This window comes from Salvelinus fontinalis, chromosome 19 (assembly GCF_029448725.1).
Source record: "Salvelinus fontinalis isolate EN_2023a chromosome 19, ASM2944872v1, whole genome shotgun sequence".
Lineage (NCBI taxonomy): Eukaryota > Metazoa > Chordata > Actinopteri > Salmoniformes > Salmonidae > Salvelinus > Salvelinus fontinalis.
The window spans coordinates 30,754,175-30,778,451 of NC_074683.1; the positions used below are offsets into that span (position 1 = coordinate 30,754,175).

At 43.3% G+C, this 24,277-nt stretch overlaps 2 protein-coding genes across 7 annotated transcripts in view; one reads left to right on the forward strand and one right to left on the reverse strand.

The window, feature by feature from the left end:
- The window catches only part of LOC129816595 (semaphorin-5B-like), a 313,431-nt gene extending 296,217 nt beyond the window's left edge, over window positions 1-17,214 (reverse strand). For 4 of the 6 annotated variants that reach the window (XM_055871275.1, XM_055871274.1, XM_055871273.1 and 1 more), the window contains exon 1: window positions 17,040-17,213. The gene's annotated coding sequence lies outside the window, so the exon portion shown is untranslated. Of the gene's footprint in view, window positions 1-17,039 lie in introns of all 6 variants that reach the window. The other 2 variants (XM_055871271.1, XM_055871269.1) reach the window with 1 other exon arrangement.
- A 1,128-nt stretch (window positions 17,215-18,342) lies between these two features.
- The window catches only part of pdia5 (protein disulfide isomerase family A, member 5), a 55,681-nt gene continuing 49,746 nt past the window's right edge, over window positions 18,343-24,277 (forward strand). The window contains exon 1 of the mRNA XM_055871276.1: window positions 18,343-18,439. Coding sequence (XP_055727251.1) covers window positions 18,374-18,439 — 66 coding nt within the window. The 5' untranslated portion in view covers window positions 18,343-18,373. The remainder of the gene's footprint in view (window positions 18,440-24,277) is intronic.

A 24,277-nucleotide genomic window follows, 5' to 3' on the forward strand; every position in this document is an offset into this window, starting at 1 on the left:
CGATGTAAACAACAGCCAGTTAGGACTTTACACTAAGCCGAGGAGACGGACACGGCTGCCTTGATAACATGTCCGTTATCATGTAGTCTGCAAGGTAGTCCTTGACAGACAGCTACACACACACACACACACACACACACTAGAGACAGTCAGGAACAGACTAGATATAGTGGGCTGGTGTGTTGGTTAACTAAACGCAGACAGGGGAGCACTGATGTCTGTCTGAACAAAGCCAGGTGTCACATACAGTACACCTCTGGCCAACGGTTTGAACATGAGACACATCAGGTTGTTCTGAGACATACATACAACATGAAGATGCAGTGTATCATAATACAGTCCTGGAGGCCTGTTTTGGGAATACATATCCAACTCAGTGGACCATCCAATAAGCAGTCAGAGTCACTCTCCTCAGGCCTTAAACAGGAGATTCAATAGGCCTCAGCAGGAGGATATTTCTGCTCCAATTTGCTCCAATGTGTGTTGGCAAAAAGGCAAGTAAATCCCTATCATCCACCTCCAACCCACCTCCACATGCCCTCACCCTGCTCCCCTTAAACCTCCAACACTGTAAACACCCTCCTCTTGGGAAGCCTTCAATGGGGCTCTTGTCCAAGCCAAGGCAGAGCACTCCGCTGTGAACAGGGGAGGTCTGAAAGCAGACATATTTACTTTGAGACATCAAACATTTAACCCATCCTGATTTACACTCTGATGGGTGGGAGTGTTGTGTTCCCTCCCAGGGTCAGGGAGGTGTGTCTGTCTGTCTCTAGCTCGCCACCCCAGTCTCCCCCGGTCTCCCCAGTACGGATGCAGAGCAGGGGTTGCCCTGGCTCCTGGCCCCTCACACAGCCAGGTAGAGGAGAGGTGGGCCTGGATGTGTGACGCTGGAGGTCAGGGTCAATGGCAGGTTTGGCCAGGAGTAATGACTGCCTGCTGTGACCTCCTTTCTCAGTGTGGGTGGGTGCAGCAGCTTGTAGAGTATGCTTTGTTCATGGTCCAACTACTGAGTCAGCCAGCGAGGGCACTGTGACCTCCTCTCTCATGGTCCCACTACTGAGTCAGCCAGCGAGGGCACTGTGACCTCCTCTCTCATGGTCCCACTACTGAGTCAGCCAGCGAGGGCACTGTGACCTCCTCTCTCATGGTTCCACTACTGAGTCAGCCAGCGAGGGCACTGTGATCTCCTCTCTCATGGTCCCACTACTGAGTCAGCCAGCGAGGGCTGGAGGAAAAGGAGGAGTGGAGAGAAACCAGGTGTGGAGGTTGTCCAAAGAAGGAGGCCTTTCTCCTCTGTCACACACACACACATACACACACACAAACACACACACACACACACACACACAAACACACGCACGTCAAAAACACACACACACACACACACACACACACACACACATACACACACGCCACCAGCTCAACAGTGGCTCTTTTCTACAGGGATGAATGAGAAGGAGCATTATTGAGGACGAGGGAGAGAAAAGTGGAAAACCCTTTCCCAATTAAAGACCCCGGACCCTCAAAGGGATTTAAATGTTCCTGTAATTCCAGCTTCCAGCAAAGTGGGACACAGTCAGAAGATGAAAGGGAAACAGGTGCTACTAACCCAGCTTTGAGGTTTCCTTTACATTAACATGAAGCTGAGGTCAGACTAATCCCTGTGTTAAGAGGATTAGTTAAAGGAGGTGCATAGGGGATCCTCGTTAATGGTTTCTCCAATTGATGTAGTGGTTGTATCCCAAATAGGGTGCCATTTGGGACACAGACTATGATTATAGAAAGGTACCAACACTGAAAATATTTCACCAACCCGGAACCATATATCCCAGATAGATATTGACAGTACTGTAAAGTGTTCCTGAAATCATAGGAGGAAACTGGGACTGGAAACAGAGGTTGGTCCTTAATTGTGTCATGCAGACATCTTGTCTGAAGTCTTTTATCAGAGTCGTTTGCCTCATTAATGGGCTGCACACTAACCACTGCATTGTGCCGTATCGCAGCACATGACTCAGAGTTGACTGGCCACCACTTATGATGTCTCAGGATGGAAATGAAAAGACAAGAGAGGATGGGGGGGTCATAATCGATGGCATGGCTAGGAGGAACGACTGTGAAAGGTTTGTCAAAGACACCAGGTGAATCTTTCTTTCCAGTGTTGCACAAATTCAGTGTGGCTCGAAATTGTCCGTAAAACAAGTGTCTTGTCGCTTTTAGAAAGATAATTTATGAAGTTGGTTATAAACAATGTATAAACAAAATGTTCAGTTACTGAACTGTGAGTTCCACTGTAGGAGGTAATGGAGGCTATAGAAACAGAATGTCTAGGATGGCATGGTATTTCCAGCATGCTGGTTCTGATGAGACAGACACACTGGACATTAATCACTGTCACCCTCTCTTCTGTCTGGGGGTGCTTGGGACGGGCCTCGCTTCCCCCGCACAAAACTACTTATCGTCAAGCCAGCCATAGGCAAAGAGGTAGTTTGGTTCGACACACAAAGTACGCCTGCCTTTAGTTGATGCATGATGCTTTATGCTGTCTTGCACTTTCATAGTGTTTAACTCTCAAGAAAACATTCAGACCCACTTGTGCTCCCGTCTTTTGTCTGGATGAAACCATTGCTTCCCAGAACTGTATTGTCTGAGGCTGAGGACTTGAGACACCTCTCAACTATACAAGCCATGAAACACACTAACTACGTCTCTGTTTTGAAGACGCAGGAAAAGCAGGGCTAGCCTCAAAACAGATTTTAAAGTGCCATGCAATGCTGAGTCTGTGCTGTGGATTTGAACTGATACTGTTTGGTCTGAAAAAGGACAATAGCTTCCCTCTGTGTTTTGTGCTGTGGAAATGTCACCCATTGTGTCTGGCCACTGAACTGTCACTGTAGCCGCGGTACAGATGTAGGATCTTAATCTGATCACCCTGTTGCAGGAGAACTTTCCTGCAATGCAGGACATTTTAAACTTGTAGTGTATTTGAGGTTTAAAAATGTATCTAAAGTTTGTCATTTCCATTTTCACATTTCAGATTTGTATCAACCCCTACAAATATTTCCTTTAATCATAATTCACATAATAATTCACATTTCCTGTTGCTGCAGGATCATTTTCCTGCTGTAATAAACTGGCTCAAATTAAGATCCTACATCTGTACATCCGCTCGCCATAGCCAGAGCACTGCTTGGTGTCTAGGTACACCGAGCCCTGATAAGAGACTCTGGGGTCTTACTGTAGTGGACATGAATAGAAACTCTTCAGCAAGCATGGAGGATAACTTGGGTATTTTGGCATCGGACCAATGGATTCCTCTCAACTGCCAAACATAAGGTCATCAAGAGACAAGAGAATAATTCCCCTCAACGTCTGGCTGCTGAGTGTAGTTGGTTCGTCTGTATTAGGCTCAAATTCCCCCCTATCCTCTTAATAGTGCATTCCTATGGCAGGGCCCTTAGGGCAGAACCATAGCGAATATCCCATTTCACAGCAAGAGGGCTCACATGACCATGGACTCTGAAATGTGAAATACACTTCAGACAAGTGTGCGTAGGCTACGTGATCTCTATAGGTTATTGCACCCTTTTCCATTTCTATGACAATTCAATATCAGGGTCCACCAATTACTGTAGGGGTCCACAGATAGTGAGAAGAGATTGTGTCACACATTAGCCAGAGACATAAAGGGAAAGTGAAGGATGTGGAGAAAAAAAGCTTAGTTGTTGACTTGAATGAAAGCAATTGCTTTGAAATTTGAAACAAAAAAAATATGACAGAAGACATTAAATAAACATGTTGAAAGCTTTGACTAAAATGTGTTACAAGGTTTGTTTAAAAAACAAATGATTCCAAATTGAATGATTCATTCATTTTTCATGTACCTGGCAATTGCTTTCAACCCACTACAAGGTCTTATTAGTCTACACAGCATAACGGAAACCTTCAAGATGAGAACAGATTCATCAGGTCAGAAAAACGGCTTTTGATCATGGATGCCATGAAAATAACATACAAAATAACGTTTCTGTCGTCTCTCTGTGTTTCATACATTTCCTTCAATTCGTAAGAGGCTGAATCTATCTCACCAGAGAAAGAATCCAAGCGAACGAAACCCCGTCCCTCTGTCTCTGTATGTGTAGCCCATCTATGCTGTCAAAAAGAGTATGGCATTGTTGCCACCCATAGCATTGAATGCAAGGGAAGCCAGTGAGCATTTGGCCTCCCTTTATTATTATTATTTAAAATAATAATAGCCAATCAGCGTTGAGCTAAACTGAGTGAGCTCAGCTGTGAATGGTCACGCACCATGAAAAAGTGTCATGGAAAGCCAGTTTGGATTTGGCTTCAAACCAATCACATCACAAGCCAAATGTAATGTAATTGACCGAAAACTTATATTATTGTAACTTGTTGTGTCGTTGTCCTTCGGCTGCTAGCTAGCTAGCTAAAATCCACCCTTTCCTAAATTAGCCATGGATGGAGATAGTGATTTGGACTTGTGGTTTTACTTAAATCTTTGTATTGGCCAATGATTATAATGGCAATTCTGAGCCAACCATACATTCATACATTGTGCCTCTGGAGAGGATGGAAGTTCAACATGTAGCTAGATGTAGCTGGCTAATGTTAACTACTTGGCCTTCATTGCCCATGAAAGGAAGTTAGGCTAGCGAGGAAGCATTTTAGCCAGGTGGCCTAGGACAACAAAAACTAAAAGTGTGTACTGTATGACAGATGAAAGAGGAGGATGATATTGGCCTTTCTCTACATGTAGGGTGAGTCAACATGTGTTTTCTGCTTGCATGCACACATACAGAAATCAGTAGCTTGGACAGCCACATCATACTGTATTTAGTTTACTTTGATCGGACTAAATTGTTTTTGGTATTTTTTAGTTGTCACTGAATTAGACTAAGCATACTGTAGGTGATTAGATGATGTTGAAATGCTGAAGTTGAAATGGTGCTGGAATAGCGGAGGCAGCGCCTCTTTTCTTTGCAACTGGAGGTAACTCTAAATCAATAGTTGTTTAGTAGTCCGAAAATGTCAGGAACATTAACTTCCTTGACCATGCTGTAGGTTATGTAACTGTTTGTTACATGCAATATATTTTGTGGACTTCACCAGACAGATGTTGCTCTTTGGTTTTATAATGAAACAAATGTGTGGTTGAATTTATTCTGCCACTGTGTCTTCTTATTTTCTCGGCCTTTAGGCCTATATATCAAGGTGTCAAGGCATATGACCTAACAGGTTATAGAGCAGATAACGCAGTTATCACAACACATAGGTTGTAATATGGCTTGTTTTCACTGGTTTGGCTTCCGCAGTGATTTTACACACAAACCACTACTGCTTTGATTAACATGCACTTTAATTTAATATCGTTGCATTGATTAAAATGCTGTTGCATACACAAACCTTCAATTCACCAGGGACATGTTCCTAATAACAGACCTGCAAACTATCAAACAACTTGCCTGATGGCTCAAACTGAATTTCTCCACTACTTCAGTCTGACACTGCCATCGTTGAAGTAATTTGTGGTGATGTCAAAATGAGGGGTGTTGTACAAAACAAAGTCATCAGCGATTGGATCATTTCTAACCAACCAGTGTATCAAAGCCAATGACGAATTTTCAAAACGCCGCTTTACCCACGTGTTCTTGCTCTGACCCAACTCATCGGTTTCTGGGACCAATCAGAACGGTTAGAATGTTTTTGCATTCTATAAATCATTTGGGAGATACTCCAGACTCATTGCAGAGAATAAAGTAACGTCCGTGAGCATGGCGTAGCGTTTGGCCGGAGCAAGGAGTTTGGGTAGCCAGGCAACCAAACAACCAATCTAACAAACAAACAGATGATCAATGCCACAAATTGATCCATCAAAAGCAAAGACACAAGGATGGGACCCAAACACAGCACCCCCTAGGGACCAGTTGTCCATCCATCCAAGTTTCACAACTGCCATAACTGTCAATCAACCCCAAGGTGGTACATTTATCCATGGTTTCAATGTCAAACTCTGATTCTGCATGCAGCTCAATCTGCCTGCAGCTCAAAGATGAATTTCACCTGGCCTTATGTAACGTTTCTAATCAACACTGAACTGAGTATGTGATTCTCCCATCACATATAGCTGAGCAATATCATTAGGCCCACAGTGTGACTCTCAGCCACTTTTAAGACGCTCTATTTGAATGTGATGATGAGATACAGCGCTATGCACATGAGAACATAAAGACGGAAGAGGGAGGGAAGAACAGAAGATGCCGGAGGGAAGAGGATGGATGCTTAGGATGCCTGCCAAATGGCACCATAATCCCTACATAGTGCACTACTTTTGACAAGAGGCCATAGGGTTCCGGTCAAAAGTAGTGCACTATGTAGGGAATATGGTGCCATTTGGGACACAGCCTTCTTACTGTTAATTATTTGATTGCGTAGAAGAGCTTCTGACCAGGGGAGAGGATGTTACTGGGCTAAATTAGCCATCACATGTCACTGGCTCTGGCTGCTCTATCAAGCCACACACAGACACACATACAGGCTGCTCTCTAGCTAGGCAACCATGAGGACTACATGACAGTCAGCACTAACACTAATGAGACTATTAAATGTCCCACTGGAAACAGCTAATCACAGACAGTTAATGGACAAATCAGTGATTAAGTGTGGAATGGCTGTAGCTAACGGCTCTGTTCATAGACACGGGAAGTAGTTTGGGGGTCGGAGTGCTGCGATTTGCTCGCACCAATGCTACAGACGTTTATCGATCTGCTAATACAGGACTAGTAAAGACCCAGTGGACTACTTTTGTAAAAAAAAAAAAAAGTTTGAGTGTTTACCAGCATGAGTATGATGCTTACCGGCAGCGATTACCAGCATGAGTGTTTACCGGCAGCGATTACAGCCTCAAGTCTTTATGGGTATGACGCTAAAAGCTTGGCACACCTGTATTTGGGGAGTTTCTCCAATTCTTCTCTACAGATCCTCTCAAGCTCTGTCAGGTTGGATGGGGAGGGTCGCTGCTCAGCTATTTTCAGGTCTCCCCAGAGATGTTCGATTGGGTTCGGGCTGGGCCACTCAAGGACATTCAGAGACTTGTCCCAAAACCACTCCTGCGTTGTCTTGGCTGTGTAGGGTTGTTGTCCTGTTGGAAGGTGAACTTTCGCCCCAGTCGGAGGTCTTCTGGAGCAGGTTTTTATCAAGGATCTCTCTGTACTTTTCTCTGTTCATCTTTCCCTCAATCCTGACTAGTCTCCCAGTCCCTGCCACTGAAAAACATCCCCACAGCATGATGCTGGCAACAACATGCTTCACCGTAGGGATGGTGCCATGTTTCCTCCAGATGCAACGCTTGGCATTCAGGCCAACGATTTCAATCTTGGTTTCAACAAACCAGAGAATCTTGTTTCTCATGGTCTGAGAGTTCATTGGGTGCCTTTTGGCAAACTCCAAGCGGGCTGTCATTGTGCCTTTTACTGAGGAGTGGCTTTCGTTGGTGTCACGGATTCCCCTGGCACTGTTGCTCATTCCGTTCACCAGCTCCGGAGGCCTACTTCACCGGCTACTTTATTGTCCTTGTTGATTATTGTTCCATGTCCGTTGGTCTTGTGAGTACCTGTGCTCTGTTGAATCGGCTTTCGTGTTACCGTGTTAGTGTGCACTTGTTATTACGGGTCTCGTCCCGTGTATTGTTATTACGGGTCTCGTCCAGTGTATTGTTATTACGGGTCTCGTCCCGTGTATTGTTATTACGGGTCTCGTCCCGTGTATTGTTATTACGGGTCTCGTCCCGTGTATTGTTATTACGGGTCTCGTCCTGTGTATTGTAATTACGGGTCTCGTCCCATGTATTTATTAGAGGTTTAACCTCGCTCTTTGTTTGGGTTACATCCCTGTGTTATATATATACGTGTTTGTTTTGGACTTCGTCCTCGTCATGTTCATGACGTACCCTATTTTGGGAAGAGAAATGTAAAAAACTATTTTCGTATTCCTACGCCTGTCTCCTATCATTATACAACGTGACAGTCGGGCCACTCTACTGTAAAAGCCTGATTGTTCTTCTGGAAGGTTCTCCCATCTCCGCAGAGAAACTCTGGAGCTCTGTCAGAGTAACAATCAGGTTCTTGGTCACCTCCCTGACCAAGATCCTTCTTCCCCGATTGCTCAGTTTGGCCGGGCGGCCAGCTCTAGGAAGAGTCTTGGTCTAGGAAGAGTCTTGGTGTTTCCAAACTTCTTCCATTTAACAATGATGGAGTCCACTGTGTTCTTGGGGACTTTCAATGCTGCAGACATTTTTTGGTACCCTTACCCCGATCAGTGCCTCAACACAATCCTGTCTCAGAGCTCTAAGGACAATTCCTTCGACCTCATGACTTGGTTTTTGCTCTGACATGTAGCTGTGGGACCTTATAGACAGGTGTGTGTCTTTCCAAATCATGTCAAATCAATTGAATTTATCATAGGTGGACTCCAATCGAGTTCTTTAAACATCTCAAGGATGATCCATGGAAACAGGATGCGCATGAGCTCAATTTCGAGTCTCATAGCAAAGGGTCAGCCTTATTCTTGTACTTATGTAAATAAGGTATTTCTGTTTTTTATTTGTAATAAATGTGCTAACATTTATAAACACCTGTTTTCGCTCTGTCATTATGGGGTATTGTGTGTAGATTGATTCATTTGAATATTTAATCAATTTTAGAATAAGGCTGTAACGTAAAAAAATGTAGAAAAAGTCCAGAGGTCTGAATACATTCCAAATACACTGTATTTCTATGTGTGAACTGAAATGGTCTATTCATTTCTTTTAAATTTTAGTAGACATTCTTATCCAGAGCAACTTGCAGTAGACCCATGTGGGAATCAAACCCATAACCCTAGTGTTGTAAGCGCCATGCTCCTCCAACTGAGCCACATCATCACATCATGTCACGGTTGTCATAAGAACGGGACCAAGGCGCAGCGGAGGTTGAGTTCCACATATTTATTGCAAAGTGAAACTTAAAGCAAAAACCATAAATCAATAAACAAACAACGAAAAGTGACTACGTGGTACACAGGCACAAACGCAAAACAATATCCCACAAACACAGGTGGGAGAAATATCTACTTAAATATGATCCCCAATTAGAGACAACGATTATCAGCTGCCTCTAATTGGGAATCATACAAAACACCAACATAGAAAATATAAACTAGAACACAACATAGAAATTATAAACTAGAATACCCCCTAGTCACGCCCTGACCTACTACACCATAGAGAAACAAGGGCTCTCTATGTTCAGAGCGTGACACATCATCACAAACCCCTTGATGTCTCAATGTACTCAATTACTGTATTGGTCATTGTTTTTCTTCATGGTGATGAAAGTCTACAGGTACAAACCTAGATTACCAGCCTATGTACAATATGTACAATAAGTGGTTTGCAAGGATGGTAATTTAATACTGCACAAAAATTGGTTGTTTTCCATGTTATTTGATCAAGAAAAATATTGAATTTGATGTGGATGTTTTGTGTCTTGGCACCTTTTGATGTAAATGTTTGATGACAGGGTTTTGTTCTTTCTGGATTCCATTAGAATTACAATCACAGAGCAAGGGCAATGGAACTCTTAAATTCCAACTATTGAATCCTGCAAAACACTTCTCTTAATTATACAACTAACTTTTTTGCCAAAGCTAAGTTGCTAAAAAAAAAATGTGCCCACGCTACAGACCTCTATACCAGTCCACTAATAAAGGACTAGTAAAGGACTAGTAAAGGACTAGTAAAGGCCGAATGCACTACTTTTGTGAGAAAAAAATGTATGTATTTTTTTTTTCATTCTACTTTTTTTAGTGGGTGCTGCAGCACCCTCAGCACCCCTACTTCCCGCGGCTATGGCTCTGTTTTGTACACATTACAAACCCTGTGAGATTGGACTGAGAAAAGGAAGAGGGCAAAACAGCTTCTTCTTACCAGCGACTGTAAATGAAAATCAGATAAGGATAGTATATGCTCCTCCTTCCACAAAATATATAAGCTGAGAACCCAGATCCTCCAACTAGGGTTGCAAAGCTACCGGTAATTTACCAAAGTTACCGGAATCTAAGGTCCTTTTTGTAAGTAACAGAAAATCGGGCCACTAGATGTCTTGTGATAGATTACATAAAATCCTTGAAAGACACAAATTCTGGTAGTTTACTTCTCAAGTCTCCAGTAATATACCTTCCCAACCAAACCGACAGCTATTCACTGTTGGAGCAAAGCCTTAGGCAAAGATAGAGGCTTCTTTACCTATTGCAAGTCTAAAAGGAAAGGAATAGGTTTTGTATTGAGTGAGAGTACATTTCCACTTTCACAAAGGATCTGTTCCTACGAGACATTGACCCTGGGCTAAAGGCCTCAAGACTGAAACCTCAAAGGGGCTATGGAGAGAAGAGAGACAGCCTCAGAGGCCTACACGCACACACAGCCCATCACACACAGGGACAGTCAGAAAGAGCTCCTTCTTGAATACAGGGGTATTAAATCACTGGAGCAGGGACAATGTTTCCACCATCACCACAAAGCCTCTAACACCCATCTCCTACCACAGTCCTCTGGGTCGCCTGTTGCTCTCAAAGAGACCCTTCCTAAAGCTTTGGGGGGGGGGGGTTCACCATTTCAATATGTATCCACGGCATCAATGGGAAAAGTGTTCCTCCCCCACAATGGCCAAATCAACTATGGGAGTGTTTCCTGCCTCACCCCTCTTTCTTTCTGCTCCTCATTGAGGCCTTGTTGGGCTGGACAGAGCTGTGAGCGATGGGACAGAAAAGCCTTCACGTCCGCTTCACACACAACTACAGCTGGCCCTCCTTTAACAGCGGGGGGGTGATGATCAGAAATTTAATAACAAAAGCTGAGAGAATTCATAGAGGGTTGTCCAACAACAAAAGCATGTCATCAATACATAGTACATATGGTCAGTTGATGTCTGGATGGCATACATACACTATAGTGTACCTTCAAGACTATAAACAAACCTACACAAACAGGTGTGTGTGTGTGTGTGTGTGTGTGTGTGTGTGTGTGTGTGTGTGTGTGTGTGTGTGTGTGTGTGTGTGTGTGTGTGTGTGTGTGTGTGTGTGTGTGTGTGTGTGTGTGTGTGTGTGTGTGTGTGTGTGTGTGTGTGTGTGTGTGTGTGTGTCTGTGCAAGCAACAATAATTATAACAGTGTAATTTTAGGTCAGCAAAAATCCCTTTATAAATTGTTGACCAGACTGTCATTCAACTGAATTTCAGCACTTAAAAATGTAAATGTTTTACTTCCAGACTTTAAGTAGCCATTTTCTTCTCTTCCTTCTCCAAGAACAACAACAATAAGGATGGGAGGAGGAGGAAAATAACAACAAGAACAACAACAATAAGACAAAGTGAGCCTGTTCACTCGCATCAAGCATTAATTAGCGGTTGCAGATAGTAGCGGCCATATCGGATTTCACAGGCTGGTGGTGCTGGCTGGTGCAGCGAACCACAGAGACCAGGTTACACACAGAGGATGTGTCTCAAATGGAACCCTATTCCCTATATAGTGCACTATTTTTGCCCTGGTTAAAATGACTGCACTGTATAGGGAATAGGGTGACATTTGGGACACACACAGAGACAAACACTCTGAAGGCCACGCCAAGCACACAGTATTTAAACACAATGACCACCATAGGTCCTGAGAGATTGAATGGGTCCAGTCAGAATCCAGACAGGTTGCATAGAATAATTCATTCACATCCATTCACTCTGTGTGCGAGCAACCTCCCCACCAAGAGAGAAACGCCATGCAGGCTATTCCTTTCCTCTCTAGTATAGATTGTCTTGTGTTAACAATCATTTTTCATCCACTCAACACTCTACACTCACTTCCTTATTCCCATGAAACCTAAGAAAAGTAATTGACTGAAATGTACCCTGTATTTTGCTGGCAACATGACAAAAACACAATAGTCTGAGCTATCCTAGAACAGGAGCCCGGGAGCCTTTATTTTTACCTCCTTAATGGCAAGTGAAATAATTAATCAAACAGGCAACAGGTTCCAGCTATCACTCTGCTAAATAGGACCTTTCCATTATGTTTGCTTTCCCCATCACATGAAAGATCTAGGGCTCTGCTCGGCTGTCCACAACGGCACCAGTATTATTCCTGTCAACTGGCAGCAGGGGAAATAGATGGTGTTTTCAGACAGAGAAAGGCAGAGAGAGGCAGAGAGGCAGAGAGAGAGAGAGAGAGAGAGAGAGAGAGAGAGAGAGAGAGAGAGAGAGAGAGAGAGAGAGAGAGAGAGCGAGAGAGAGAGAGCGAGAGAGAGAGCGAGAGAGAGAGAGAGAGAGAGAGAGAGAGAGAGAGAGAGAGAGAGAGAGAGAGAGAGAGAGAGAGAGAGAGAGAGAGAGAGAGAGAGAGAGAGAGAGAGATGGCTTTGAGGCAGAGGGAGGTGAGAGCACAAAGAGTCGGGGACACTAACCTGTCCTTCTCACTCGACACTAGCCCCATGACAATCCCCATCAGGGAGGGAACCTATCATCAACACCAGGTGACAAACAAACAGCTATCTCCAGATAGATAGCAAGGTGAAGGAGGGGACTTCACAAGTCAATGTGCCTCCAGCTATTATTCCAATGTATTTACTTGACTGTTTGCCATTTGTGTTCATGCACGCTCACACACACACACACACACACACACACACACACACACGCACACGCACACGCACACACACACACACACACACACACACACACACACACACACACACACGCTAGTACACACACACACGCACGCACACGGTCATACACACACACGCACGCACACACACACTTTTGGATCCAACACTAATACCACCAAACACACCAGAGAGATGTTATCTCTGAAAAGGTATGTGGGGAGCTACATAGTGTGGGTTTTCTGGTGAGCACCAACCCAGTTACAACATGAACTGAGTCCAACTTTTAAAGGATAGATCACTGTCTTTTCCTTTTGCCTCCAACGGTCCACAGCCCTGAACAAAGATCAACATGCAAAACCAAACTCCACAGACTGGAAAGGGAAGGAGCTACGCCACATCCAGACAGCCTTACAGCAGTTCTGAGGGCATCTTTAAGTCAAAGCATGGCATTGGCAGGTTGCTTTGAAAGCAGTGGTGTCCTTCACTCAGAATTCCACCAATGTAAAAGCGTGGAATATGTAAACAACTTCTCTATCTTTTGCCAAGTGACAGGTCAATAGTTGAGGTGTTATCTAGCTCTGCTTATTATTGTCAAGTTTCATTGCTGACAGAACAACTCAAGGACAATCTTATTATGAGTCTGTCTGTATTGCGGCAGGAGGCCTCTGGAATGCCAATGCTTGGCTATTCAGGAATGATTTGAGAAAAATAACACTGGCATAACAATATTATGTAGAGACCCTATGAAAGTGGTTCAATCAATGTCATTTATGTGTGGGCACAACATTTCTTTTTGTATCACATTCTCACATCAACATTGGCTGGCAGCTGTAGATAAAGTGGTTGCATGCATATGAAATGGTGCTAAAGGTGATCGGAGTAACAGAGGAAGTCTCTGAACGCTTTTAAAGCACCCCTGCGTGCACCTTATCTCTCTTCAAGTACAGAACACCAGACCAGAAACTGCACTGTATAGTCTCTGTTATCTCCTCTGGCTCCCCACCATCCAGAGGTCAGGATTATATTGAGCATGGGCTGTGTCTGATATAGGGCTCTGGTCAAAAGTAATGAACTAAATAGGGAATAGGGTGCCATTTCGTACGCAGCCACGGTCTCCTTTTCTCCTATCCTGGTAGGCCTAATACCTACAGACAGCCGGTTGGTCAGATCAAGTTCCTCCATCTGTCTGCAGTAAACTTTTATCACAGCTGTTCCCTCTCAATTGATGCGCTGACCACCGACATCAGAAATAATCCATATAGCAAGGCCTTAATAAATATGCACTATTAAAACTTTGATCAGGGCCATCAACTCATTATTCCACCCATCAGACTTATTAATGAACAGAAATAATTTATGCTGATATCAGATGCCTTTTGACTTCACCCCCTTCCCCCCTATATAATGATAGATATCTGGACGCCATGGTTACACAGACCACCACTATAGTCAAGGGTCCACAAGGCTTTGGTGTGTTTTACTGTCAAAGACAATCTTTGTTCAGTATCCCCACCAACCAAGAACTGTCAAGGGCACTCATAAGTTCATCAAAGATGAAAACCTTTTTTATATTTGAAAGGACGGACTCAGGAAGCTAAGACAGAACTTGAATTAATGTCCGTCCGTGTAGGGGTTTGTATGAATATTAATAGAGTAGGCAGCACATTTGTTCAGTGCATGGTGTCGTAAATACGCTGAACAACTTTCCATCCCAAATGGCAACCTATTCCCTTCATAGTGCACTACTTTTGACCAGATTTGGTCAAATATAGCGCACTATAAGTGCAACAGCGTGCCATTTGGTGTGTGCATCAAATTAGAATATTTGTTTTCTCAGGGCCAACTGGAGACTGGAAACATCACCCTGGTCTCATTACAGGAGTGTCAGGTGGAAGACACAGTGAACATCTCCAGGTTTGAATAACAAGGATTAGGTAGAATCATATCAGAAAAGAAGCAGTGTGAGCAATCTTAGAGCAATCTTAGAGGCAGTGTTATGTCACGTGCAACACTGTGGGACTGACAAAGAAGCTGCCAGCAGAGCAGTATGCTTCCCATTAGTTCCCTGATGCAGGGATTGTTTCCCAATGCTATTGTGAATGGCTGGAAAATCCCTTTGTATTGTTACTGACACATGGTCTATACAAAAGTTGACGAGAGGACTGTGTAAGATAGAAACACATTCTCAACATTCATGTGCTTGAGGTAGACTATAACGAAAAAAATGCCAGGGAAAGTGAGTATCCAAGGGTATAATATAAACACGAAAGTAATACGTCAAAAATAATACCGTAATAATAAAAGCGAAACAACCAAGCGGATTCCAAGTCCGGTACCAGTGGACTACAGACACGGATGTGCGTAAACACCATGCTTAAATTGTGGAAAAACAAACCCAATTTAAACAGTCATCATGAGCTTGGAGGCATATAGCAACTAATTGGTTGCTATGGGCCTATTGAACATGTATATCTAATTACAATCAATGTATTTTTACGTCAAACTTCTGAGTACCGACTGACTACTGATAAACTAACTGCTCACGGGCTGAAATATATTTGACATGCCGATATCTTGAACAACATTCAACAGTGCAGCTGCAATTCATTTAGAGAAACAGATGTGTTGGCAGAGGTTGCATAGACAAACCGGCGGGGAGTAAACGATAAACCTCGGATTTCGGTGCTGTCCAGATAGCCTCTCATTGTTCTCACTCTATAGCCCAACAAAACAACTTTTTCCCGACAGTATTTCAGGCCCAAGGAATAAGTGAATATTTTATCTTTAGAAATATTTTTTGAAAATAAAATAGTATAAGAAAATGCGACAGGCTAATGCATTTGGTAAAGTATTTTTGTCACATTCTAACTGTCGTCTATTCTTTCTCCTCCGCCTCTCTCTCTTTCTCTCACCTGCCTGCAGGTTCTACAGCTGTACAGCGTCGCTGAACACTGCCCTCTATCGCTCTCTAAAAATGTACAATTCTAAACGGCATTTAATACCAATTTTGAAATGAGCCTTGAACTTGATAAAGGAATCTGTTGGTGTTTCAGCTTAGTCTTGATTATTTACAATTTCTCTGTTGAGTTGTGTTGTAATAATGGAAGTAATTTTATGTTATTCTACGCAATGTGGCCGCAGGGTGAACATGGCTTACAGAATAGAAGTGTCTGAGATGCGTAAAGGGGAGAGAGACTTCACCTACCACCAGAATCAATGCTATTCATAACTCAGCCTTTGATTGTATTCGTTTATTGTTCTTCATTTCGACATCCTAATACTGAATCAATTTGACATCATGTAGCAATAAGGGAATAAGGGAATGCTATTCGCGGTCGCTTTTGATTTAATGTTCTCTATGAGAAAACGACTACTATTATCTCAGCTTTATAGCAACATCTGTAAACTGTAAAACTGATATTCAACCTGGTGTCAGCGGGATGACAGTATAAATACTGACTATTATCATCCACATTCAACCTGGCATCTACAATAACCGCTGCGCAAGACTAAAGAAAATGGGACAACCAGTGCAAGGTCTATTCTCCAAGCGGCATGAGTCATTTCAATGTTATTTTATGACACCACTATTCTCATTTCTTTAAGAAACAGACATGTCTAATCATAGGACAAAAGAGAATATAAAGAAAATGACATTTAAAAAGCCGATCTGTATAGTAGCCTACTATGTGGGAACTACATCTGTCTAACTAATCTCACCCCACGGGTCCTGATTACGGACAGCACAACACAAGTAAGTTTGTAACAGTGGAAATGTGGCGGTGGGTTCCTGCAGCCCCTGAGAAATGCCTCTGATCCTCGGCTGGAACGTGATTAGAAAGTAAAGCTGAAACGGTATAAAAGAACCGCTAACTGCTCTGAATAAATATGCGATATTATGGAACAAACTACGACGCCAACACAGCCCTCTATTCAAGGTATGGTAAAATGGACAAAATAAGAGGCACCCAGAAATACTGATATATCTAAGTAAAAACATTTGTGAACTGAAACTTCAAATTCATCTCATGATAAATGGCTTAGATGTACAATGGGAAAACGGTGCTCAATATAGGCTATTCTATCCCTTATTAATAGACCTAATGTGTGTTTTATGCCTTATCTATAACTATTACAATTTTTTGGACAGGATACTCACTCCAAAATAAAAGGCTAAAGATTAGAAAGTGATTTATTTATTTCCTTTTAAAAGTTAAATGTAAATATAATTACTATTGTAAATTGTAGTAGATTCAGTAGAGCCATCTGCAAATATTTAAATACAACCAAGGGATGCAATTGAACCGTCCAATAGATCAATTAAATTGTATTCTTACCGTTGATGTTTTTCCAACTTGTTCGAAATGTCACGCAAAACTCGAGGGCTCTACTTGATACGTCAGGCTACCTCATTGGAAGTGTATCTCCTCTCTTCGACGTGTCTCGCTCACAGAACGACCTGCGCTGGTTACTGCGTTCTCTCTGTGAGTTAGACGCTAGTACAAGGACCATCGCAACTGAGAGGGGTGTACAAGAGAGAATTTGCATTTTTTAAAAACAAGCGCGTATAGTACTTGGAGTATTGAGTAAGGGCTTGTGAGGTATTGCCCCACTGTTCTATAGCCTTATAATACACTTCATTGACATTACTTATTTCATTATTATCTGGTGATGTGATGTAGAAGTTAATTTCAGATTTGAAGTTTGAATAGTTTAGAGTGGTGTGACTGGCCATTCCCGCCACTGGCACAGGTTGAGAGCAGTTCATGACACCACCTCATCAAACTGTCTTTCCAGATGTGGATCTTTGGTTGGGTGATGTTCCCATGTGTTTGCAAATAAATAACATAGGCCCTAGCAACATTGCATTTAAATAGACACTGTACTACAATGTGATGAGATGTGCATGCTGCAACTAGCTCTCACAGTCTCACGCCAGAATTAGAAGTTCATCCATGTTTCTCAAAAGTCTAATTCTTAAGTGTCTATGGATAAGTTTTTTTTTTCATTTCACCTTTATTTAACCAGGTAGGCTAGTTGAGAACAAGTTCTCATTTGCAACTGCGACCTGGCCGAGATAAAGCGAAGCAGTTCGACACGTACAACAACACAGAGTTACACATGGAATAAACAAACATACAATCAATAATACAGTAGAAAAATATATATACAGCATGTGCAAATGAGGTAGGATAAGAGAGGTAAGGCAATACATAGGCTATGGTGGCAAATTAATTACAATATAGCAATTAAACACTGGAATGGTAGGATGTGCAGAAGATTAATGTGCAAGTTGAGATACTCGGGTGCAAAGGAGCAAGATAAATAAATAAATACAGTATGGGGAGAGGTAGATTGGGTGGGCTATTTACAGATGAGCTATGTACAGGTGCAGTGATATGTGAGCTGCTCTGACAGCTGGTGCTTAATTTAGTTTAGGCATTAACTCAGAATATTTAAGGTTAAAGTTACGTTTAGGCATTAACGTAGACATCTAAAGGTTAGGCATTAACTCCAGATTAAGGTAAGGGTTAACGTCAACCTGCCTACAATCAATGCCTGCAATGCCAACTATATCCTCCAAAACTACATTTCCTAAGCAGCATTGCGGCTGCTCAAGAATCCGTGGAAAACCGATTGCGCGTGCGTATCCAGACGTGGCAACGGCATCATGGCTTCTTGGAACCGCTACGGGAGTCGGATGAGAGAGCTGAAAATGTACACATTCGTCTTCTTGGTAAGTTGTTTGTGAAATATATACAGAGACACCGATAAGCCTAATGTTTTAATTACATTTCTTTTTAAAATGTTTTTAATTAAACCTGCAAACGCCTGCGTGTCTTTTCCGCGTCTTCGTGAAGGCAGCCAAAGTTGACAGCACGGCCTTAGCAATTTTAAATCAGAGGTTGAACTTGAGCCTCAAAAATAGCCTAAGCCTAAAAAAACAAGTGAATATAGTATATCTTGCATCTCGCTGTAGTTACATACCGGCATTCGCCAACATTTCATATTATTTAATCAAAACGTCCTCGTGAATAGACTACCAGCACAAGGCATCTAGTGTCCCTCCCGAGAATGTATATTGAAATCTTTTGAGAACGCAAAATGAACCTGGTTGGACAGAGACTTGAAAATAATGAACGGATTATTCCGCATAATATAAAATATTAGACAATCAATCTGTTACATTGCTGAAGATTTCTATTCATCTGCATGCCTAGCTCAGTGCTATCCGGATTTCTTGGGACATATATACCCTAATCATAACCCATACCTAACCATTAGAAATGTCAACTTCAATGAGGGGTAGGGACGTCCCAAGGACCCCGGATAGCAGGATGACCGTTGCTTTACTTGTTAATCACCACCAAGTGGCTACTTTTTTCTATGGTTGACGTGGTTTCCATTTATGATCAAAATGTCCTTTTAGATTCACTTCCAGCTAGCTATGTGATTCAACACAGTTTGGTTTATTATGACTCTCATGGGTATGTTGGTCAGTCATTTAAAAATATTTTATGATATATTGTTATATATTGTTATACATGATTGATACATTCATTGCTTATTGCTTATTGAATGTAAAGTTTGCTACAAATGTAACTTAGTTGTTTGCTACAAAAATGTTACATTGCATTAGCCTACATTTGAACCAACTCCTCGCTCAGTCCCTGATAGACTGGCCACATAATGACTGGATTTCCACTTCATTCCAATCTCGAGCCTTGTGCCCTGCAACCTTTCCTGTTCAGCATCCTGTTGTATGGTTTAGTGGCTACCATGTCAAACAAAGGTGGGTGCTACTAGCCTACTGTTGTGCGATTGCAGGCAGGGGCAATGACATCACAGTGGGTGTGTGTGGAGATTAAGGGAGACTGACTGCTCTGTCTCTGTGTGTGCTGAAGGCTGTCCCGCTGTACTTGCCTAGCTGCGTGTCAAAGCAATGTTTTAAACCTCTTTAATGTGGATTGAGGTTTCTCTTCACCTCCCCATCATGGTGGGTTGGTCGGTTGCCTTAGTGCGGTGAGCCGCCATAACTAACACTAACCACCCTAGAGTTATTCATACATCAATGGTTCCATCTCTATCAATTAATGAGGACGGAACTCATTGACTACATCCCAAATTGCACCCTATTCCCTAAAATGGGACGACTTTTATTAAGCAGATTTGTCACCCCAGATGGAGGGTAAGCGAGCTTTGGGAGAGTGAGCCGCCAGCCTGGGTTTCTCTCTGCTGGCACCTTAGTAAGTGTGGCATTTTTTACACTGATGTAACATGACACTTTTTGGGGGATGAAGGTTGGTGCAAAGTGTGATAATAGACTTTCTTAATATATTCAAATGCTCGGGCTCTGTCCCAAATTTTATTTTATTTATTTTATATCAACTTTATTTAACCAGGTAGGCCAGTTGAGAACAAGTTCTCATTTACAACTGCGACCTGGCCAAGATAAAGCAAATCAGTGCGACAAAAACAAGAGTTACACATGGGATAAACAATCGTACAGTCAATAACACTATCTGTGTACAGTGTGTGCAAATGAAGTAAGGAGGTAAGGCAATAAATAGGCCAATAGTGGCGAAGTAATTACAATTTAGCAATTAAACACTGGGGTGATATATGTGCAGATGAGGATGTGCTGGTAGAAATACTGGTGTGCAAAAGAGCAGAAAAACAAATATTGGGATGAGGTAGATTGGGTGGGCTAATTACAGATGGGCTGTGTACAGCTGCAGCGATCAGTAAGCTGCTCTGACACCTGACGCTAGAAGTTAGTGAGGGAGATAGAAGTCTCCAACTTCAGTGATTTTTGCAATTCGTTCCAGTCATTGGCAGCAGAGAACTGGAAGGAAGGCAGCCAAAGGTGGAGTTGGCTTTGGGGATGACCAGTGAAATATACCTGCTGGAGCGTGTACTACGAGTTGGTGTTGCTATGGTGACCAGTGAGCTGAGATAAGGCGGAGCTTTACCAAGCAAAGACTTATAGATGACCTGGAGCCAGTGGGTTTGGCGACAAATATGAAGCAAGGGCCAGCCAACGAGAGCATACAGGTCGCAGTGGTAGGTAGTATATGGGGCTATGGTGACGAAACGGATGGAACTGTGATAGACTGCATCCAATTTGCTGAGTAGAGTGTTGGAGGCTATTTTGTAAATGACATCGCCGAAGTCAAGAATCGGTAGGATGGTCAGTTTTACGAGGGTATGTTTGGCAGCATGAGTGAAGGAGGCTTTGTTGCGAAATAGGAAGCCGATTCTAGATTACATTTTGGATTGGAGATGCTTAATGTGAGTCTGGAAGGAGAGTTTACAGTCTAGCCAGACACCTAGGTATTTGTAGTTGTCAACATATTCTAAGTCAGAACCGTCCAGAGTAGGGATGCTGGGCGGGCAGGCGGGCGGGCGGTGCTGGCAGCGATCAGTTGAAGAGCATGCATTTAGTTTTACTAGCATTTAAGAGCAGTTGGAAGCCACGGAAGGAGTGTTGCATGGCTTTGAAGCTCGTCTGGAGGTTTAACACAATGTCCAAAGGGCCAGAAATATACAGAATGGTGTCGTCTGCGTAGAGGTGGATCAGAGAATCACCAGCAGCAAGAGCGACATCATTGATATATACAGAGAAAATAGTCGGTCCAAGAATTGGAACCTGTGGCACCCCCATAGACTGCCAGAGGTCCGGACAACAGGCCCTCCGATTTGACACATTGAACTCTTATCTAAGTTGTTAGTGAACCAGGCGAGGCAGTCATTAGAGAAACCAAGGCTGTTGAGTCTGCCGATAAGAATGTGGTGATTGACAGAGTTGAAAGCCTTGGCCAGATCGATGAATACAGCTGCACAGTATTGTCTTTTATCGATGGTGGTTAGGATATCGTTTAGGACCTTGAGCATGGCTGAGGTGCACCCGTGACCAGCTCGGAAACCAGATTTCATAGCGGAGAAGGTACGGTGGAATTTGAAATGGTCGGTGATCTGTTTGTTCACTTGGCTTTGAAGACTTTAGAAAGGCAGGGCAGGGTGGATATAGGTCTGTAACAGTTTGGGTCTAGAGTGTCTCCGCTTTTGCAGATGGGGATGACCGCGGCCGCTTTCCAATCTTTAGGAATCTCAGACGATACGAGAGGTTGAACAGCCTAGTAATAGGGGTTGCAACAATGGCGGCGAATCATTTTAGGAAGAGAGGGTCCAGATTGTCTAGCCCAGCTGATTTGTAGGGATCCAGATTTTGCAGCTCTTTCAGAACATCAGCTGTCTGGGTCTGGATGAAGGAGAAGCGGGGGGGCTTGGGCAAGTTGCTGTGGGGGGTGAAGGGTTGTTGACCGGGGTAGGGGTAGCCAGGTGGAAAGCATGGCCAGCCGTAGAGAAATGCTTGTTGAAATTCTCAATAATCGTAGATTTATCGGTGGTGACATTGTTTCCTAGGCTCAGTGCAGTGGGCAGCTGGCAGGAAGTGCTCTTATTCTCCATGGACTTTAGTGTCCCTAAACTTTTTGGAATTAGTGCTGCAGAATGCAAATTTCTGTTTGAAAAAGCTAGCCTTTGCTTTCCTAACTGACTGTGTGTATTGGTTCCTGACTTCCCTGAAAAGTTGTATATCGCGTGGACTATTCGCAGCTAATGCAGTACGCCACAGGGTGTTTTTGTGCTGGTCAAGGGCAGTCAAGTCTGGAGTGAACCAAGGGCTATATCTGTTCTTAGTTGTACATTTTTTGAAGGGACATGCTTATTTAAGATGGTGAGGAAAGCACTTTTAAAGAACAACCAGGCATCCTCTACTGACGGGATGAGGTCAATATCCTTCCAGCATACCCAGACCAGGTCGATAAGAAAGGCCTGTTCACAGAAGTGTTTTAGGGAGCGTTTGACAGTGATGAGGGGTGTTCTTTTCACCGCGGACCGATAACGGACGCAGGCAGTGATCGCTGTGATCCTGCTTGAAAACAGCAGAGGTGTATTTAGAGAGCAAGTTGGTCAGGATGATATCTATGATGGTGCCCATGTTTACGGATTTGGGGTTGTACCTGGTAGCTTCCTTGAGAATTTGTGTGAGATTGAGGGCATCTAGCTTAGATTGTAGGACGGCCGGTGTGGTACGCTATCCTCTATATATAGTGCAGTACTTTAGACCAGAGTCCTATGGGCCCTGCCCTGGTCAAAGGAGAGCACTATACATAAGATGCCATTTAGGATGCAGTTGCAGGGTGCACTACAGAAAGACCTGCCTGCCTGTCTTATTGGAAATGTCACCGAGCTGTGATACGGCATATGACGTGAATTTGATCAATAATCAAAGGATTTGCAATAGATTATTTTTCTGGACTGGGACTAAGAGGAATTCATGGGCTTAGTCTGACCCATTATGTTTGCCTGACTAAAAGACCCTGTTCTGTATTGGTGACCTTATGGCCTCCTGTACCTGGATGCACAACAAATGCTGAAACATTACATTTCAAATATATAAATGTTTACAGTTAAAATATAAAAACAATGTAATGTTTTATATTTTAAGTTAAAAATCCTATAATCCTTAGAAGTGTGTATGCAAACAGGAAGACATGAATTGGTGACTCATATTGGTGTAGCAAGGGGGTTAGTTTGAGTTGGTTAGTGAGTGGAACTATCTTCAGAAACAAATCACCACCTCTTCAGCCTCAAACTCTGCCCCATGAGAAATCTGACGATCGTTGAGGTTTGAGGAATCGATGCTTAAGCTATTAGAAATAGCTTAAACAAAAGACATAATCCAATGTGTTACAGTTACAGCCACATCATGAAACAAGAGCCTAACATCCAAGGGGCTTGTTTTTCACCCTCATTACGTCCACTGCTCACTAAGACATCCCTGAGGCTATGAAGATGAGCTAGAGCTAGCATGCAGTGTATTCCCCTGTCTCTCTCCATCACTAGGGAGTGTGGTCTCTAGTCTAAACCTGTCCTCCTGCTCCTGCTGATAACTAGTGTGTGTTTGTGTGTGTGCGCATGACTGAGTGCGGTGTATTGTGAAGGCAGACAGTCCTGTCATTAGGATGCTGCTCAAATTGACACACAGCAGTGCCCTCGTGTCATGGCCTAAGCCAAACGAGTGGAAGCTTTAGTAATAGGTAGTGTAGGGGAACCAACCAATGCACCGATTGCCAGGCAGCAGCCCAGCCATTGATCGGACTTGTTGCAGTATTGGCTGCCTGTCAAATGTCAGGGGATGTGATGCGTGAGCGGCGAGCACAACAATGTCAATGGTCCAGGAAAGGTTTGCAAATCCTCTCCTCATTCTGTGTGTGTGTTGCTCCATCCATCCTGATGTCCGTGTCCCTCTCCCATGCTCACCTCCCCGCCCATGCTCACCTCCCCGCCCATGCTCACATCCTCTACCATGCTCACCTCCCCGCCCATGCTCACCTCCCCGCCCATGCTCACCTCCCCGCCCATGCTCACATCCTCTCCCATGCTCACATCCTCTCCCATGCTCACATCCTCTCCCATGCTCACATCCTCTCCCATGCTCACATCCTCTCCCATGCTCACATCCCCTCCCATGCTCACATCCTCTCCCATGCTCACATCCTCTCCCATG